Source organism: Centroberyx affinis, unplaced genomic scaffold (genome assembly GCF_046629955.1).
Source record: "Centroberyx affinis isolate AG114_WGS23_722 - 3 ecotype Tasmania unplaced genomic scaffold, CSIRO-AGI_Caff_v1 ptg002360l_1, whole genome shotgun sequence".
Classification (NCBI taxonomy): domain Eukaryota; kingdom Metazoa; phylum Chordata; class Actinopteri; order Beryciformes; family Berycidae; genus Centroberyx; species Centroberyx affinis.
In genome coordinates this window covers 261,022-278,345 of record NW_027280620.1, presented here as the reverse complement: position 1 = coordinate 278,345, position 17,324 = coordinate 261,022, and the positions used below count along the sequence as shown (strand labels likewise).

At 40.5% G+C, this 17,324-nt stretch overlaps 1 protein-coding gene across 1 annotated transcript in view; it reads left to right on the top strand.

Moving 5' to 3' along the window:
* The window catches only part of LOC139655939 (dynein axonemal heavy chain 8-like), a 41,360-nt gene that overhangs the window by 12,049 nt on the left and 11,987 nt on the right, over window positions 1-17,324 (top strand). The window contains exons 22-61 of the mRNA XM_071533363.1: window positions 178-284; window positions 392-464; window positions 607-733; window positions 1,190-1,350; window positions 1,455-1,581; window positions 2,262-2,497; window positions 2,686-2,790; window positions 2,896-3,009; window positions 3,135-3,197; window positions 3,293-3,393; window positions 3,543-3,680; window positions 3,791-4,031; window positions 4,175-4,374; window positions 4,782-4,935; window positions 5,054-5,217; window positions 5,699-5,801; window positions 6,050-6,154; window positions 6,758-6,919; window positions 8,081-8,305; window positions 8,412-8,584; window positions 8,715-8,893; window positions 8,985-9,172; window positions 9,274-9,360; window positions 9,452-9,559; window positions 9,640-9,774; window positions 9,874-10,035; window positions 10,135-10,381; window positions 11,607-11,848; window positions 11,952-12,092; window positions 12,221-12,452; window positions 12,576-12,718; window positions 12,815-12,949; window positions 13,033-13,155; window positions 13,247-13,460; window positions 13,553-13,662; window positions 13,759-13,922; window positions 14,345-14,537; window positions 14,622-14,744; window positions 14,825-14,955; window positions 16,619-16,772. Coding sequence (XP_071389464.1) covers window positions 178-284; window positions 392-464; window positions 607-733; window positions 1,190-1,350; window positions 1,455-1,581; window positions 2,262-2,497; window positions 2,686-2,790; window positions 2,896-3,009; window positions 3,135-3,197; window positions 3,293-3,393; window positions 3,543-3,680; window positions 3,791-4,031; window positions 4,175-4,374; window positions 4,782-4,935; window positions 5,054-5,217; window positions 5,699-5,801; window positions 6,050-6,154; window positions 6,758-6,919; window positions 8,081-8,305; window positions 8,412-8,584; window positions 8,715-8,893; window positions 8,985-9,172; window positions 9,274-9,360; window positions 9,452-9,559; window positions 9,640-9,774; window positions 9,874-10,035; window positions 10,135-10,381; window positions 11,607-11,848; window positions 11,952-12,092; window positions 12,221-12,452; window positions 12,576-12,718; window positions 12,815-12,949; window positions 13,033-13,155; window positions 13,247-13,460; window positions 13,553-13,662; window positions 13,759-13,922; window positions 14,345-14,537; window positions 14,622-14,744; window positions 14,825-14,955; window positions 16,619-16,772 — 6,090 coding nt within the window. The remainder of the gene's footprint in view (window positions 1-177; window positions 285-391; window positions 465-606; window positions 734-1,189; window positions 1,351-1,454; window positions 1,582-2,261; window positions 2,498-2,685; window positions 2,791-2,895; window positions 3,010-3,134; window positions 3,198-3,292; window positions 3,394-3,542; window positions 3,681-3,790; window positions 4,032-4,174; window positions 4,375-4,781; window positions 4,936-5,053; window positions 5,218-5,698; window positions 5,802-6,049; window positions 6,155-6,757; window positions 6,920-8,080; window positions 8,306-8,411; window positions 8,585-8,714; window positions 8,894-8,984; window positions 9,173-9,273; window positions 9,361-9,451; window positions 9,560-9,639; window positions 9,775-9,873; window positions 10,036-10,134; window positions 10,382-11,606; window positions 11,849-11,951; window positions 12,093-12,220; window positions 12,453-12,575; window positions 12,719-12,814; window positions 12,950-13,032; window positions 13,156-13,246; window positions 13,461-13,552; window positions 13,663-13,758; window positions 13,923-14,344; window positions 14,538-14,621; window positions 14,745-14,824; window positions 14,956-16,618; window positions 16,773-17,324) is intronic.

The following is a 17,324-nucleotide window of genomic DNA, read 5'->3' as shown; positions in this document are numbered from 1 at the left end:
TGAGGATAATGGAATGAATTCAGAAACTCAAGATGGTGACAAAGAAAGCGACTTTGAAAAAGTATGTTTGCTTACCAAAATACCCCTCTTATGTACAGCATACCAACAAGATGTGTCAATGCTTCATATTACAATTAATCTTAATTTGCTGACAATGTAAATTAATCTTAATTTTAGGAGTGCAAGAAGATGTATGAGTACTTCAGTGACAAGCTATTAAACGCACTGGTCAAAGCAACCAGGTTATCGCTGGACTCTCTGAAGAAGAGGCTTTTTGTTGCTTCGTAAGTATGGCTTGTGTTTATCGGTATTTCGAAAAAACAAAATTGCCAATATCTAAGTGAAACAATATTATCTGTCACAGTCCTTCATCAAGAAAAGGGCATTTCAGTACATGCCGGCAGTCTGAGTCTGAGCTGGTCACACTCATAAAATCTGAAGTCCACCTGGTTATACCCGATGTGGTAAGTTTATAATACTAGGGGTGACATTCATTGTTGACTGGTTTCAGTTCAGGCTAATGACCTTTTGGGAAGAAAGATAATGTAGAATTAGTTGCCCGTTTGTGAAACAGTTTCTAGTAAGTCTCTGACATTTGTTGTTCAGGTAATGATTCCCACTTTAGACAACATCCAGCAAGCCATCAACCGATTGGTGCAGTTGGTGCTAGAAGTTAGCCGGGGTGTTGCATGCTGGGGACAGAAGCGCAATCCTGATGACATGAAGGCGAAAGGCAAGTAACTGTCAACATGCACATGCATGGAAAACAATATCTAAAAAAGATGTTCTATAGGGCTTCCATAGGTCTTGAAAATTACTGAAAATTTGTAAATATGACAGAAGTTTTAGATACAGAGGGAAGGCTTTGTGTGCTACAATTTACAGTAAACTATATGGCATTCAGTCATTAATTTGCTGACCTCTTGATTGCAAAAAATGAAACTGAAAATGAAAAGTCAGAATTTTTCAATCTGACAACACCCAGCATAACAAAATGAGTTTGCTATCAAGGCCAGTATCATGAAAGTAATGTCCAGCCCTAAAAAAAGCCAATTTTGAGTTTGATGTGTGAGTACAATTGGTTTTACAAATGCATAGCATTTTCAGTAACCTTGGATTGAAATTGATAAGCATGATTATTGATTATTTCGGGTCCTTGCCTGTATGTGGATCTCATTAGGGAATGTAAAGAACTTCTATCAGAGTGTTGCTGAACACAAGGACATCAGCAAGCTTGTGGTCGTCCTGAACACTGCTTTCAACTCCCTGAGGAGACAAGCTAGTGATCTACTGAAGCAGTTCCATCCATTCAAAGTGATCTGGGCTGAGGACAGGGACTTGAAAGTCAAGGTGTGTTATCCTGCACACTTACCTGTTTCTTGTTTGGGCTTTTGGTCAGAAAGTAGGATTTTTACCCCTAGCCCATGAGAATATTTGTTCTTCTGTTTGAAAAGGAATTCATGGACAGCAATCCATACTTGACCGAGATCAAATCTGAAATCCAGCGCTACGCCTCATTTGAACAAGACATTGATGATATCCAACCCATCAATATTTTGTGGTCCATTGAACTGTCAACAGGTAATGTAGCAGGAATATGTTCTGGGGACAGAAACAATGGCTCAGTTCCCAGCTATGTGTAGCATTTAAACATTAATAAATCATTACCAGATTCATTTTGAGACATTTGTATAATCACCGTGAACAAAAAGATCATCACCAAGAAGATTGGCAGCCTCTACTGGCCTTTACACTGCATTAATATTGTGAACCATGGTCTCATTTCTTTATGGTAATTATACTAAGGTATTACAATTAATTTTACATTGATATATTGATGAAGAGTAGTCAAGACACCTTTGCACAGCCACTTATAATGTAAGCCTATTTTACAAATGCTGTAAGAAAAATAAATGTGAGTACATTATCAGCAAAGCCTCAAAGTGTGTGGTTGGATAATTTCTTTATATGGAATGATATATTGATGTTTAAAAATGCTACACATTGCACAAGTAAATGATTTTAGTCTTACCGAGAACAAAGGCTTTTCTTGAAATTAGCCATTTTCAGCAACAACAGTAATGTAGTGCTTGGTCATATCATCATTCACAGGCTTTGTCTGGTTTGACAGAGGTTTGTATGTGTTACAAGGGAGAAAGACCTATATACAGTTGTAAAGTGACACAAAGTGCTGGCCTCTGTTATATATTGAATCCTGTGCCAATTCTGCGCAGTAAATGATTTTCCTCCTCTATACGTAGCTCCGTTAAAGATGTGCCTGACAGTTGAGGCCAAAGCCTGGAAGAAACTGTTGTGCAAATACCTGAAGGGGGAGTACAGGAAGAAAATGATCGACGTCAGCACATTTACTGCCAAACACCACATACAGCTATCCAGTCCCGTAGCTAATCTGGAAGATGTGCGTTGTGCCATGGGGGCCCTGTCCAAGCTCCGGGATTCTGAGATACATATTGATATGACCTTGGGCTCCATTAAGGTATGAATAATACACTATGGGTTGTTTTTAGGGACATAAATTAAGTATTCTATAACAGGAACTGTCAAATTTAGTTTGTGTTAAATGCTTTCCATTTTCATAGTCTGTTTGGATGTTAAAAATCATATTGTCTGTTGCTTACCTAAGTTAGCCCCAGTGTCTGAATGTGTTCATGTTATGTTCTAAAGGAAGCCTATGAAATTCTGAAAAGATCTGAAGTGGAGGTGACCAAAAAAGAGGCAGAGGGGGTGGACAATCTCAGATATTCCTTCATCAAGCTCCAATCCAAAGCTGTTAGTACATTCATTATGTTGGTGGTTATTTTGTTTTGTGCAGTCATAGTATGTGTTCTTCAATAATTCAGCTTTGATCATGGTTTTTGATTCCTGCCTTGTCAGAGATCAGTGCAAGATGAGCTTGTTCGTATGCAACCCAAGTTCAAACAAAACCTTCTGGAGGGTGTTGCCATTTTCCAAAATGATGTCGTCAGTTTTATAGAGCAATATGATTCAGTAAGTAACCTGTGAATCTATTCATTACTCTATGTGTGTATCTGTCTATACATGTCTTTGATCTTTGAGTGACTAATCAATCTATTGCTCAGTTAACTCCTACACTATGTGGTCTTTTATTGTAGGATGGCCCTATGGGGACTGGAATAGCTCCCCAAGATGCCAGCTGCAGGCTCCAGATTTGTCAGGTAACATTGTCAATTAACACATTAACATGCTTCCTTTTGTGAGGTGAAGTTCTCTTGGAGATTTAATACATACATACCTTTTTTCTTTTACTTAGGCTAGATTTGATGAACTATGGAGAAAGTTCATCACATACTCCACTGGCGAGCAGCTCCTTGGTTTGCCAGTTACAGAGTATGAAGCTCTGCAACAAAAAAGGTGTGCTACCGCTATACACTGCTTGACAGTGCATGACCATAAAATGAAAATGCTGTAATTAGTTCTTGTGGTTTATGGTGTTAAATACTTTGTCATTTTGTAATGTACACCATTTGATAAAGCAAATATGGCTTTTATGATTACCCTAGAAAAGAGCTTGGGCTGCTACAGAAACTCTATGGCCTATATGATGCAGTGATGAATAATATTAGCGGGTACTATGGCATTCTGTGGACAGACGTGGATATTGACAAGATCAATGCAGAACTTTTGGAATTCCAGAACAGGTGATTTTGCTACTTTCCTGCTAATTTCCCCCACCTTACTGTTGACTTTGTGCAACCAGTTTTCTGTACACTGTACTTTATCATTTTGAAGAGAACTATTTGGTTTCCAGGTGTCGTAAGCTGCCCAAAGGCCTGAAGGACTGGCAGGCCTACCTGGACCTTAAGAGGAGGATTGATGATTTCAGTGAGTCCTGCCCTCTGCTAGAGATGATGGCAAACAAATCCATGATGCAGAGACACTGGGACCGGATCACAGACCTGACTGGGCACACATTTGAGGTGGAGTCTGCGACCTTTGCACTGCAGAACATCATGGAAGCACCTCTGTTGAAGTATAAGGAAGACATTGAGGTTTGTTGCCAGTGTGGTTATACTGTGGCCACACTTAAACACGCCTGCTCCAATCATTAGCCGCAGTGATTTATATCTATTAATTTGTGTTTGTCCTTCATTTTGCCTTTTAATTTCCACACTTGGTTTTGTGTATGTCTCAGGACATCTGCATATCATCTGTGAAGGAGAAGGATATTGAGGCCAAGCTGTCACAGGTGATAGAAGTCTGGTCCAGCCAGAACCTGAGCTTGATGACGTTCAAGGACAGAGGAGAGCTGATGCTTAAAGGGGCAGAGACAGCAGAGGTCCTCACCATCATGGAGGATAGTCTCATGCTTCTGGGCTCACTGCTGAGCAACAGGTAGAAGAGAGCAAACTGACATGAAATTTTGATTTGGGAGAATTCTATTTTAAGCCTCTGGTTAGGGCGTAGGGTCAGCCAGTTATTACACCGCCCCTGGAGCAGGTAGGGCTCGAGAATCTTGCTCAAAGACAGGTGTGGTCTCACAAGGGATCAAACCCAGAACCCCCAGTTGATTGATTTGATCACAGCGCATGACACACCTTACCTGTTGCCTCCTGTCCCTTCCTTCATTAATTTTACACATATGCCAGCTGCTGTTAACACTAGTGGTTTTCCTCTGTCCTGCTTCCTTTCAGACAAGGTGGCCATGCATGTCTTGTGCTGTACATGTCGTGTGCAACTTGTGAGATTGTCTGGCTGACAAAGCTGAGTTTTCTCTTAACTGTGTCCCAAATCTTTACCAGATACAATGCCCCCTACAAGAAAGATATCCAGAACTGGCTTTCCAAACTCTCAACATCATCTGATATCATTGAACAATGGCTTATTGTACAAAACTTGTGGATCTATTTGGAGGCTGTGTTTGTTGGGGGAGACATTGCCAAAGAGCTGCCACAGGTATAAGGTTTTGGTCTTTATATCTGTCTAGGAAAAATGTAATGCATATTTAGTATGTCAGTATGTGTATATAATCCTAATTCTCTTTTAAAATACTTGGCAATGTTTGCCAATGTAGGAAGCCAAGCGTTTTCAGAATATTGACAAGTCCTGGATCAAGGTTATGCAGCATGCCCAAAAGGTCCCAAATGTGGTGCAGTGCTGTGTGGGGGATACAACTGTGGGACAGCTCCTACCAGATCTTCAGAAACAGCTGGAGTTCTGCCAGAAGTCTCTTGCGGGGTGAAGCTTTAGTTTACCACAGCTCGCTTTAGTTTGTTATTACTATATATCTTATTGGTATTGGAAGCAGAAATTGTCAGCATTTGTTAGCAATGCTGTCAGAGTCAATGGGACTAAAAACCATGACTCTGAAAAATAATGTAAGTACTTCTACACCGTAAAGTATGTTGTCAAACAGTGAATGATAGAAAGTGGTGAGAAATTATGAAAATGTCTCTGTTTTTATCAAATCACTTTTATCTTAATCAGATTTGAGTCAATTTTTTATTTCACAATCCATTTTCATCAGATCTATTTTAATTTATTTATTATTTTGGTACTTCCACTCCCCAAACCTGATGCAAGTGCTTTTAGATGGAAAATACTCACATGATTGACATAGGCTTCTTTAAAACTGTTAGCGATCCTACTACAACACTGTAGAGAAAAGATACAGCATTATTGTTTAATTTACTGGAGATGGTGTGATCTAACTCCACAGGTACCTTGAGAAAAAGAGGCTCCTGTTCCCACGATTCTTCTTTGTGTCTGATCCAGCCCTCTTGGAAATCCTCGGACAAGCCAGTGATTCTCACACAATTCAGGTTACTACTGCAATCGTCACCATAAATAAGTGATTTTTATGATTAGCAAAACAGGTTAACTCAGATAGGCTTCAAAAAACCTATAATGAAAATCCTGGAAAGTTTAAAAATTGTTTTTTTATTGATCTGTCTTGTTAAATGATTTAATGAAAACAGAATGACATTTTTGAATAATTAACACAAATTGTAAAAAAATAATGAACCAGGTTTAAGCTCTAATTAAATCAAACTATAATTATTTTTTCCAGTCACATCTACTTGGAGTGTTTGACAATGTCAGTGAAGCGGAATTTCATGCCTCAGAATATGACAAGATTTTGTCTGTTATTTCACAAGAGGGAGAGAAACTGCCGGTATGTAATGCTTATTGCAGTTGCAGATGATAACGGTAATGTGGCATGACATATGAAACTATGTGTCTGTGTGAGTGTGCATATGTGTGTGTGCAAGCGAGTGTGTATATGAATGCTTTTGTGTGTGTGACACACTCCCTGCTGCGGCTCTCCTCCCGCTGGCGCAATCAAGTTCACCTGGGCCCTCATTTATCAAAGTTGCATAGAAAAGGTTCTAAATTATCTCTTACGGATATAATTTTGAATGTCCATACGTACAAGAAAATTGTTATTTCCCAAATGTGTGTATGCACACCTGTAACTAATCTGCCTTGATAAATACCACACTTTCTAAACCACAATTATGTACGTACACACCCACACAGATATGCCCCCTATTGACCATAATGGTAACAACCTTCTCTTTAAATGCTGCAGGAAATGTCACTGATGTTTCCCCTATGCCTTAGCTTTAGCTATTGTAGCCTAATCATTTTTATATTAATTAGTATGACAAAGCCTGTTCATTTGATTGTCTGTTCCTGTCTTTCTTGGTGGTCTTTCCTTTTCAAATGCTTAAATGTATGCTCATTCTAAAGCACAAGTATGTGTTTGTGGTTCCAGCTGGACTATCCTGTGATGGCGCAGGGACCAGTGGAGCTCTGGCTAGGGGAGCTGTTGCTCCAACAGCAGGCCTCTCTGCATACTGTTATCAAAGTTTCTGATCTCCAGATCAATGACTCAGAATTCCAGCTTCTACCCTTCCTCAACCAGTTCCAAGCACAGGTAGGACAACAATAATGTGGGGCAGTCAGTGACAATGTTGAATAGGATGAATTGAAATATTATGCTAGTGACACACAGATACTTGATACTAGATATTAGGTCGACACCAGGCTAGAGTAGGGTATTGTTATGAAAGATTTTCACCACTGCTAAATTCTGATACCAAGAGCCAAATGTAACATGTCAGAAAATCAAACCGGCTTGTATTTTGTGACTTTTTTTTTTTTTAACACATAAGGATGTTAAATGTCTAATGGAAAATAATTGATTACATTTTTTCCAGTCTACATTGTTCAGTAAAAGTAAGCAAACAATTCCCAAAATTGTTTGGGGCTTGCACACATGTCCTATTTGAGTCAATTCCTGGAGTTTGGGGAGATGAGAAAACCCCAGACAACAGCCAACTGGTCCGCCTGAGACAGGTAGCCTAGTCTTGAGCCACTTCCAAGTGAGCCTGGGAAGTGAAAAACAAACTAAAGACTGGAATATGGCCAGGGAATACTACATTTAATAAAGATGTCACTTTTGTTGACATTTCCCCTACTTCTTGAATGTTTTGAAGAGCAATTTTGTTCTTAGTTTCTAAAATAGCATAATAATATTAAACACATTGCATATCCAATTGCATGTATCATCCATTATTGATAGTGAATTGGACAAACTAAACGTTAGTAACACTTTTGCCCAGCCAAAGTAGAAATGACCTGATTCCTTTTGTTCATATGCTTGTTAGGATTCAAAATTTTGTCTAATAATCGGCTATCCTGTAAGACCACATTGCTTTGTTCAGAAAGTATGGTTTGTCAGTTGGCAATGGGAACCCTAACCAAGCCAATGAAAAATTGCAAGAGTAACAATTTGTCTTTTGATTTTTACCAGTGTACACAAACTACAGGTGAGAGGATGATTTTAAAGTTAAGTACTCTGTGATGATGTTAGTCATGGTAAGTTTCATATACTTGGGTACCCCCTCTCTCAACAGAGTAAGAATTAATAACTTTGTATTGTTAAGAGGCATAAAGAGAGACTGGTGACATCTCTAGTGAGCAAGCTGTTCCTAGCAAGTACAGGATGGCTCCGTATCTACATTTAGCTCATACTTTCAGGTTATATTTTGGAAAACAGTTGCATCATGCAACTTTTATGCTTTTACTTTCTCAGGTGGGCTTGCTGGGAATTCAGATGCTTTGGACAAGAGACGCAGAAGAGGCACTGCACAATGCCAAAGATGACAGGGAGATCATGTCCTTTACCAACCAGAAGTTCTTGAATCTACTCAACACACTTATTTCACAGACCACCCATGACCTGACCAAGTTTGACAGAGTCAAGTTTGAGACGCTGGTCACAATCCATGTGCACCAGAGGGATATATTTAATGACCTAGTAAGTTATTGGAAAATGTTATTTCGGTTGTGATTCCTTGTATATTGTAGACTGTTTGTCATTATATTATTTGTTCATTCAGCTTGATTTTCTAATTTCTCCCCAGGTGAGAATGCGTATCAAATCTGTCACTGACTTTGAATGGCTGAAGCAGAGCAGATTTTACTACAAGGAGGACCTGGATCAGGTCATTGTGTCTATTACTAATGTCGACTTCATTTATCAGAATGAGTTCCTGGGCTGCACCGACCGTCTGGTCATCACCCCTCTGACTGACAGGTAAGTGAAGAGGAACATGATTTTGTTACCTGTTAATTTCATTTTATTTTTGTATAGTACAACTGGTAAAACATAAACATCCAATGTGTTTCATTTCTGTATTGAATCTGAGAACTGCTATTTTCTGCAGGTGTTACATCACACTGTCCCAGGCTCTGGGCATGAGCATGGGAGGAGCCCCTGCAGGGCCAGCTGGTACTGGGAAGACTGAAACCACTAAGGACATGGGTCGCTGCCTGGGCAAGTATGTGGTGGTCTTCAATTGCTCTGATCAGATGGACTTCAGAGGACTTGGCAGGATATACAAAGGTAGCCCAAACAATCAAACAATTCATCCAGCCTATGTTGCAGTGTGCTGTATTATGTCAGTTATCTTCTATTGTATATTTGTACTTTCAAGGCCTTGCACAATCAGGGTCCTGGGGCTGCTTTGATGAGTTCAACAGAATTGACCTGCCAGTGCTGTCTGTTGCTGCTCAGCAGATCTACATTGTTCTAATAGCACGCAAGGAGCACAAAAGCACCTTCATCTTCACTGATGGAGACTGTGTGGATCTGAATCCGGAGTTTGGCCTGTTTATCACCATGGTAGGAAAGATACACAAGTCTTATAGTAAACCCTTTAAAGCAGGATAGAAAACATCAATATAGACCAAATAAAGACCAACATACTATCATCTTATATCTAGAACCCTGGCTACGCAGGGCGTCAAGAACTTCCTGAAAACTTAAAGGTGCAGTTCAGGACAGTGTCTATGATGGTACCAGACCGGCAGGTGGGTCAAGGCTAATACTGCTGGAATTTAATATTATTACTTTTGCTCTAATCTTACCAGAGGGTCGTTTCCCTGCTGTTATCTTTCCCAGATCATCATGAGAGTCAAACTGGCCAGTTGTGGTTTCATCGAGAATGTCATCTTAGCCCAGAAATTCTTTGTCCTTTATAAACTGTGTGAGGAGCAACTTACAAAACAGGTGAGAAGCTTGTTGCCAGTGTCTTACTGCTTTTTGTATGAATATTGACCTAGTGACATACAACCATTGCTCTTTGTCAGGTCCACTATGACTTTGGTCTGAGGAACATCTTGTCTGTGTTGAGAACACTGGGGGCCAATAAAAGAGCACGACCCAATGACACAGAGTCCAGCATTGTCATGAGAGTGCTGCGTGACATGAACCTTTCTAAATTGGTATGAGAGGAACTCTGGGTAGACAGGAATAATATAATGAACTCTGAAGGTAATGTACGAGCAGGCACTGTATCTGTGAAATCTTTCTGTATGTTTGAGGTGGATGAAGATGAGCCCCTCTTCCTCAGTCTGATCAGTGACCTGTTCCCCGGGATCCAGCTGGATGGGAGCACGTATGCCGACCTGCAGGCTGCTGTAGCCCATCAGGTGGAACTAGCTGGCATCGTCAACCATCCACCATGGAACCTGAAGCTGGTTCAGGTACCTCAAAGCCTCTTCATCCACATGCTTAACTCCTGTTATTGTCTTATGTGGTATAAAGTGACGGTTAGGAAAATACCACTGTTTTTACAAACATAGCTCTATGAGGCTTCACGTGTGCGCCATGGCCTGATGACTCTGGGCCCCAGCGGAGCAGGGAAGACCATGGTCATCAACATTCTCATGCGTGCCATGACTGAATGTGGAACCCCGCATAGGGAGATGCGCATGAACCCCAAGGCGATCACTGCGCCACAGATGTTTGGCCGTCTTGATGCAGCCACCAATGACTGGACTGATGGCATCTTTTCCACTTTATGGAGGAAGACACTCAAAGCCAAGAAAGGTATGTTGCTCATAGTTGTCATTAAAGTTTTTGTGAGACATGGGCTCCATAGTGCAATTTAGTTTTGCAACTCTTTACCACTGAATTTTTTCTTCTCTTGCACCAGTACCAGAGGCAAGACCCAGTCAACTCTCTGAAATGTTAATTCATAATTTTCCCATAAGAAAAAAAATACTAAAGCAGTGTTTTCTAAAGGTATTAAATAATCCTAACCCTCTGAATGATAAGACAAACCGCTGTTGCTTCTGTAAACATAAAATAAAACACATCACTTCCTATGCAGCAGAGGATTTTTCCCAGGATAGAGGGACCCTTCATAGGTGTTCAGAACAGCAAATGCAAAGGCTTTCATGAACTGTGTATAGGTTGAATCATTATTGTATGGTATCAATCAGCAACAGAGAGCAACAAAACGGGCATTTAAGTTGGTGATTATTACTTTAAGGCGCCTCCATTTTATAATGCCAGAGCTGTTCGACCTCTGTTAATCTCTATCCCATTGAGAATGGCTGTCCTTCTGCCTTCGCTTAAAACCCACTGGTGTCTTGAAGTAGGTGAATGGACATCAAAGCGCGACAGCTAATTACTCAAATTTACAGTTGGCCATACCTGCTTATCTTCCTTCCCTATTAATCACACTATTGCAGAGTTTTGGCCTGCCATTAGCAAATGTGTCAGCTGGTTTAGTTATGTGTGAAATAAGTTTTCAAGTCTCTCATAAGGCAGACCAATCCTGCTTTGGTTGTGTGGGATAGACTTATTGATTAAAAAAAAATTACAGTTCACTTAATGATTTAAGTTTTAAACTCTTCACGACTGTCTAATGGCAAACCAAAATCCAATATATAGATGATGTGAATGAAACTGCCTAATATAGCCTACTTTAGTACATATTGTTTCACATTATCTACGTTGATCCAATTGATACAGCATAATAACACTTGGAGGCAAACATTATTTTCAGTCAGAGACATATATCAATAGATAAAACACTTACTACTGTGTGTGAAGCAGTCTCTGGACCAAAATGTTGGTGTCACCAAATTATCTGCTAGTGCTTATAGCTACAAATGTTGGGAGTACCACCAGTGAAAATCATTGTTTTATCATCAAATCATCAGATCATTGTTTTATAAATAACAGGAAAAAGTCTCAGTGGAAGAGAGACTCAGAGAATTAAAGACTTGAATTGTAACGGCTTTGAAATGACAACCGTTTGCTTCAGGGGAATTCATATGGATCGTGCTGGACGGCCCTGTGGATGCCATTTGGATTGAGAACCTGAACTCTGTGTTGGATGACAATAAAACCCTGACCTTGGCTAATGGTGATCGCATCACCATGTCTCCATCCTGCAAGTTGGTGTTTGAGGTACACAACATGGACAACGCATCCCCTGCTACTGTGTCCCGGGTGGGAATGGTCTTCATGAGCTCATCTGCTCTGAGCTGGCGACCCATACTCCAGGTACAGTCCTTTTAATAATCATCAGTAGAGACAGTCTGTGTAGAAAACAACAGTGCTTTTTTACATTGGAATGCTTAGATGGAACATGGGCTTCATGTTGTAGGGATGGGCTTACAAGCGAAATGCACAAGAGGCAGACAACATTATGAGTTTATATGACAAGATATTTGAGGACACCTACTTGTATATGAAGCAAAATCTTAAGCCTAAAATGGAACTTTTGGAGTGCAACTACATAATGCAGGTATGTATCCAGAAAAACACTGAAAGACCTTCACTATGCTTAACCTTTCACTGGCAAACAACAATTAGATGGTGGATGTAATCTTGTTTCATGAAACGCGCCATTATCTGACTATGATCTACTGTCAGTCTGTGAATCTGCTGGAGGGTCTGATCCCCTCCAAAGAGACAGGCGGCCTGGCCAGCAAAATGCAGCTGGAACGCCTCTTTGTCTTCTGCTTGATGTGGAGCCTGGGAGCCCTTTTGGAGTTGGAGGACAGGGACAGACTGGAGGCCTTCATCAGAGCACACGCCAGCAAAATTGACGTGCCTCAAATGCAGCCAGGAGAGACTATGTTTGAGTACATGGTCAACTCAAACGGTAAAGTCATTATCACTCCATTTTGTGTCTTTAAACAATCTAGTTTTTAATCAACTGTCTTAAAGGGCTATTCCACTGTGGTGCCCACAAACGTGTATAATGATGCTGGTCTTTCTGTTTAAGGTGACTGGTATCATTGGGATAACTATGTAGGGGAGTACCTCTATCCAACTGACCATGTGCCAGACTATGCCTCCATCCTTGTGCCAAATGTGGATAACACAAGAACAACTTTCCTGCTGGAGACTATTGCCAAACAGCGCAAGGTGATCTTGTCCCTTTAAAATAACAGATTTATCAATTTTAAATATGTATTTTGCTTTTAAGTGTGTCTGTAAAAGATGCATATTGTATTTGGACAGGCTGTACTGCTCATTGGTGAACAAGGGACAGCCAAGACAGTGATGATAAAAGGCTACACAAAAAAATATGATCCTGAGACAGACCTGTCCAAGTCTCTGAACTTCTCATCTGCGACTGAGCCCGTGATGTTTCAGGTGTGAAAATATACCATGTATGGTTGGCTGTATACTGTTCTGAATAGGTTTGTCTCACCAATAGCAATTTCATTTTATTACAGCGTACAGTGGAGAGCTACATTGAGAAACGAATCGGCAGCACCTATGGACCCCCAGGGGGACGCAGGATGACTGTCTTTGTTGATGACGTCAACATGCCTATCGTGAATGAGTGGGGAGATCAGGTGTTTACATGGCACTTTGTGTTAATATTTTATCTTTATTATTACAGCTTCAATTAGTCCAGTCTGAGTAACTATCTAGCTGTCCAAACAGATCACCAATGAGATAGTCCGCCAGATGATGGAAATGAGCGGCATGTACAGTCTGGACAAACCAGGAGACTTTACCACTATTGTGGATGTGCAGATACTGGCTGCCATGATTCACCCAGGGGGTGGGAGAAACGACATCCCACAGAGACTGAAGAGACAGTTCACTGTCTTCAACTGTACTCTGCCATCCAATGCCTCCATTGATAAGATCTTTGGTACTGCTTCCTAAAATGTTTCAGTCATTTTTCTGCTTACTCAAGCTTGTATGAAGCATTTGGTAATGTTTTTTCATGTGCCCTTCCTGCAGGTGTAATGGGCTGTGGATATATCCATACATGCAGGGAATTCAAGCCTGAGGTATCAGAAATGGTGAAGCATCTTGTGTCTGCTGGGAGGAACTTATGGCAGTGGACAAAGGTAATCACTTCTCATATGATGTCAGATTGATTACAGGGAGGTACAGTATAATTTACTAACGAAGATGTGACCTTATTTGATCATTTGACATGCAAGGCAAAAATGCTGCCCACACCATCCAAGTTCCACTACATCTTCAATTTGAGAGACTTGTCCAGGATCTGGCAAGGAATGTTAAACATCAAGCCAGAGGAGTGTGATGATATCCCCACTCTATTGGCTCTATTCAAGAGTGAATGTACGAGGGTGATCGCTGACAGGTACAGTGCTTGAATAAATCCCCTTTCATAGACATCATACTATAAAGCAAGGAATCTCTGTCTGTATGTGTGTCCTTCGCATCTCAAGAACCATTCGTCCAATCTACTTCACACTTGGCGGGTGTATTGCTGGGGACCCAAGGACGTTCAGTGTCGGATTGGACACGCAACACGTTCAATATTAATAAACTTTGAATAAACAAGCGAACAGCGCTCTGTGCAGCAGCGGGGCTCAAAGCAAGCGACTGGAAGCGCAGTGTCGAGTGTGAAGTTGTTTGGATGAGCAGTTCTCGAGAAAGCTGCAAGCAGCAATACCGGAGGCCAAGCAATCGGCCCGTTCCGAACAGGCATGTTTTGAACGGGCACTGCACTAGTAACACAAAAACATAACCAAGGCCCACACTGCATCTGTTTTGCTGCAGGTTTGTTTGCTTTGAAGACAGAGCTTGGTTTGAAAAGGCTGTATCTCGTGTGATCCAAGAGCATGTGGATCCCAGTATTGTCCCAGAGCTTCATCCTGAGCCATACTTTGTGGACTTCCTGCGAGATGCTCCTGAACCCACTGGAGAAGAAGGGGAAGATGCCTGTTTTGATGCCCCCAAGATTTATGAACTGGTATCGCCTTGGCATTTAGAACCATTTTATGTTGTAGAATTAATCTGTCACCAAAACCGAGTAACCAAAGTAATCTCCTTCCAGGTGCCAAGTTTTGAGTTCTTATCAGAGAAGCTGGTGATGTATCAGGCCCAGCACAATGAGGCCATGAGAGGCTCCAGTCTGGATTTGGTTTTCTTCACGGATGCCATGACTCATCTCATCAAGGTCGGACTAGCAGCCAGTCAGACACGGATAGATATAGGCCCTATGTGCCTCTAATTCATTTATAATTTGCCTTCCCATAGATCTCACGCATCATTCGAACTGACAATGGAAACGCCCTGCTGGTAGGAGTGGGGGGATCAGGAAAACAGAGCCTCACTCGCCTGGCTTCATATATAGCTGGATACAGTATCTTCCAGATCACACTGACGAGGTAAAAATTAAAAAATACAAAATTATAGCTGCTAGCAGCAATGAGCTGACCCATTTAGCAACAAGGTGTTTTGAACAATTTGATATGGTCTCTGTGAAGTTTTTTAATTTCATGCTGGTGGCCACCTTAGAGCTCTATAGTATTGTGCTCATCTTCCTATTTTAAAGAAACAATTTGCCTTGGCCATACTACACAGATGGCTATGGAAGTCAATGTGGTGAGCTTAAAACTAGCTTTAAGTTTTCACAGTATGACTATGAATGCCTGGTTTAAAAAGCTGTTGCGTTTTGAGCGTTCCTAATGGTCTTATGTTCAAGAAAATGTTTTGGCACTGTTGTGGAATCTGCTTTAAAAAACGACACAACCAAAAAAGATAAAAGTACACTGAATTTATTTTGTCAAATGGAAGCCTACAACATAATTCATATATAACACAATTCTCTGCACACTCAGAGTTTCAAATAGTTTCATAAAAAATCTAAAACAGTTTTACAGTTCACAGATAACCTGGATGATGGTCTTAATGATAATCTAGTTGGATGTAAGATTTTGTATATCAGTGGAGACGTAGTAATGTTTATAACTACAGTTCACAAAATCACACCCACCTGAGACATTGTGTGCCATTTTATTTTTATTTTTTTTTTGTTTTACTTAGATTGATGAATTGATAGAGGAGCCCTTGAAGATCAGATATTGGTATAGATAGATAAAATCTGTTCAGTCTTTCAACAGCCTTAGGTTTTGGCATAATATGCAAATTATTCCACATTTGTCTAATGTAGTGAAAAGTTTGAGTATTTACCAAAACTTCAGTTTTGAAGATAAAAACCCTCATCCACAGGGTGATAAGAATACTGTAATTTATTTTCATTGAGATTCGTCAAATATTGGGCCAAAAGTTAAAATGCCTGTGTACAGTACAATTTACAGTAATGGCTCAGCCTACACCAGATTCCTGTTCCGTCCGTTTTTGTCGCGAGGGTCAGACCAGATACACAGCTATTTACTCCTTGCCACGCATGCAGCATGTTGACGGATCTGAAACGGTACTGGATCAGAGCTGCAACTTTGGAGATACACATGGCTTCTATTTTTGTTGGACTACACAGCGGTCTTTTGCGTATTTGAGTCATATAAATGTATATAAATGGTAAGATTATGCTTAGCATAGTCATTCATCACCATGTCAGTAAACAAATAGAGGATACATAAACCAATGTCACTGAAATAAATGTTGGAGATGAGGTTATACCTGCTAACAAAGGCTACACAAAAAACATTGTGCCCTATATGGTACATTAATGTTTCTCAAGGTACAACTTGAGTTGTTTATGGAAAAATAAGCAAAACTAGATAATTGTGTTCACTTACCCATGGGTAAAATGTAAAATGATGCAACACAACCAACAAACGCAGTGGAACAATGGACCTGGGGTAGCAGCTTAAAATGCCGTGCTGCAACTGGGCTGCAACAGGTTTGAATACGCAAATGTTACAATTATAGTCACTGGGCTCAATATTTGAATTTTTTTAAAAGCCCTATTATTTCAGATTCACTTTTTCAAAACTGTATTTTTATTGTTTCTCATGGTTTTATTATGACACTGAAGGATGAACTGAGGGCTTGTTTCTGACTCGGCTCTGTTTGTCTTCTCATCAGGACGTACAACATAAGTAATCTCATGGATGACCTGAAACTGTTGTACAAAACAGCTGGGGCTGATGGGAAAGGCATCACCTTCATCTTTACAGACAATGAAATCAAAGATGAGGCATTCCTTGAGTATCTCAACAATGTGCTCTCATCTGGTGAGGTGAGGTTATTTATCAGTTAGTCCATTTGATGGACTAAAGTCCATTTAGTCCATCCAAAAGGCCCTTGCTTGAGTGTTGTTTTTGGAGATATTCAAGTCAGAAGTTAGCATTACTTAGCAAAGCTAGTGCAAGTGTATTGGGCTAAAAAATATTTTTGTGCTATTTGATCCCCCACAAGTGAAATTTGTCTTTTTTGTCTGCCTCCCTCCACAGGGAGGTCAAAGCGCAGAGTTAGCTACAGAACAGCACCCTTGGACTCGCTAATCACTACGTTGCCCAGACATTATTATAATTACTGTAAAGAAACTAAATCCACTAGCTACATTGGCTAGTCAGCCAAAATGTTAATTTCAAGCCTTGATAGAAGAATTTGAATGTGATCTTACTAAGAAGTGGTTTTCAGAGCATCGTGGTGGCTCAGTGGTCTAAGGCACTAACCGTGGGAATTCAGCTCAGGACCTTTGTTGCATGTCATCACCCTCTCTCTCCCCGTCGTTCCTGTCTTTCTCTACTTTGAGCTGTCCAATAAAGACAAAAATGTCAAACAAAAC